Genomic DNA, 2131 nt, shown 5'->3' with positions numbered 1-2131 from the left:
AACTCATATATTTTAAAATTGTAAATTTAATAATAATAATAATAATAATAATAATAATTAATTTTTTATTTTATTATTTTAATCAATTTCTTCTTTCCATCAGTGTAGATGATGTTTTTCTGAGTTACCTGGCCGTAGAGAGTTGAACCAATGCCACCAACATGTTCATGAGCAACACCATAAATGACATAACCTCCTTTGTTCATTGGAAGCTTTGTTCTCCTCACATCAACGCATTTACCTCCTCCATACTTGCAAGGCAAAACATCATACTCAACCTGCACCAAAATAAATAACTCTTGTTAGTTAATTACCCATCCAAACAATTCATAAATATCTAATTTTACATGAGAAAATTAAACCACAGGCTTGGTTTCTGAATAGTTGACCTAATTTTTTTTTTAGAATTTAATTTTCATTCAATTTTAGACATTAAATTTTTTTTATATAAGAAAAAACAACAAAACTACTCCATAACTAAAAATATTTGAACAAATTAAAATAAAAATATAAATTTTTTTCCTTAAATAATAATAAAAATATTTTTTTCTTGATCAAGCACTTCATTTACTAATTAAGAATAAACTACTATTTGTATCCATAAAAGATACAGACGCTGACAAATGTATCCATATAAAAATAAAATGACAATTGTAACTACGGAAGATGGCCTCCGTGTGCCAAGAGTACCCGGACGTTGGTTACATAATTGGTCCGTTAGGGTACTTTTGGCACACGGAAGCCATCTTCCGTGGTTAAAATTGTCGTTTTATTCTTATATAGATACATTTGTCAGCGTGATAATTTATTCTACTAATTAATTATTAAACTATATAAGCAAAAATTGAAATATGACTTACCAGGCAATTATGTGTGTTATTTTTGACAACATCAGTAACATCAAGCACATAAACCCTAAGAGGCAATATAAAGTGTTCCCAGGTGACCCACTTGACAGTGTATTTAAGATACAAGGTTCTGTTTTGAGGTTTGAATCCTTTCTTCAACAAGCATTGACTCTCATCAGGGCAACAAGTCAACCCTCCATGGTAACTTGGACTCAAAGGTTTTCCATCTGAATCTTTTGTTATGTTGAAGAGATCACACCTGCACTCAATGCACCCAATCTTGTCTTGGACACCCCTTGTGTCAATTGCATGAACATTTATTACCCATTTCTCATCATACCCTTCTGGAGGGTTTCCAGCTTCTATTGCATAAGGGTCTGGAATGTGTGTTTTTACTCCTCTTGTTTCTGATCCAACTCCAAAGTAATATGGAAGAGTATTGTATTGGCATAAGCCACTGTTTTGCACAATTTCAATACCTGAACAAGTACCATATAATATTAGTCTATTACTGTATAGTTGGCTTTTTTTTTTTTTTTTTCAAAAGTTATGAGTGAAATTCAAACTCGTAATCTATAAGGTAAGGTTTGTTTTGAGGTATTGAAATAGGAACCGAAAGATTGAGACTTAATATCATGTTTGTTGGTTTAGAGATTGCTACTAAAATTTCTGTCTCTGTCTTCAAAATTTCTGTATTTTAGTACTTCCAAAAAGTGGGGACACAGATGACTAAAATTTTTAGAGATGGAGACTAAAACTTTAATAACATTTTATACCTAAAATATCCTCATTTCAGTTAATTAATTTCAATTTTATTCTTTGTGCAAATTAAATTAGAACTCTTGTTTCAATTTCTGTCTCTTAGTCTTTCCGTCTTTATCTCTCCACCAAACACTACCTAAGTGAGTATAAAAGACTATGTCGTTTGAGTTATAACTCGTTAGCTACTGTATAGTTTTTTTTGTAACTTTTTAATCTTTTATTCGTGATTATATGAGTTTTATTAATGATTTTTTTTGTTATTTAGAAAAATTATAATGTCACTTTCAAATTGATAACGGTATTCATTTTTAATTATACTTCCAATTCTTATTTATCATATTAATATTCTTAATTTTTTGTTGTCATATCTATAAGGACGGTAAATAATTTTATAAGAAGATAAAAAAATATAATTAGGAAGCAGTAGCATTGTCAATTTAAAAATAATATTATCATTTCCTTTGAATTTAATCAGTGTAATAATTATGCAATTTTTTATATTTGAATATAATATTATATAT

The 2131-nt window shown here is 28.9% G+C and overlaps 1 protein-coding gene across 2 annotated transcripts in view; it reads right to left on the bottom strand.

Moving 5' to 3' along the window:
• Positions 1 to 2131, bottom strand: part of LOC107638857 — a 7220-nt gene that overhangs the window by 3738 nt on the left and 1351 nt on the right. For both annotated transcript variants that reach the window (XM_016342257.2, XM_021120731.1), the window contains exons 3-4: positions 861 to 1327; positions 129 to 278 (exon numbers count right to left, since the gene is read on the bottom strand). In XM_016342257.2, the coding sequence (XP_016197743.1) occupies positions 129 to 278; positions 861 to 1327 (617 nt within the window). The remainder of the gene's footprint in view (positions 1 to 128; positions 279 to 860; positions 1328 to 2131) is intronic.

Source organism: Arachis ipaensis, chromosome B04 (genome assembly GCF_000816755.2).
Source record: "Arachis ipaensis cultivar K30076 chromosome B04, Araip1.1, whole genome shotgun sequence".
In the NCBI taxonomy this organism is placed as follows: domain Eukaryota; kingdom Viridiplantae; phylum Streptophyta; class Magnoliopsida; order Fabales; family Fabaceae; genus Arachis; species Arachis ipaensis.
The sequence above is the reverse complement of the archived record's forward strand: the minus strand, read 5'-3'. Positions and strand labels throughout refer to the sequence as shown.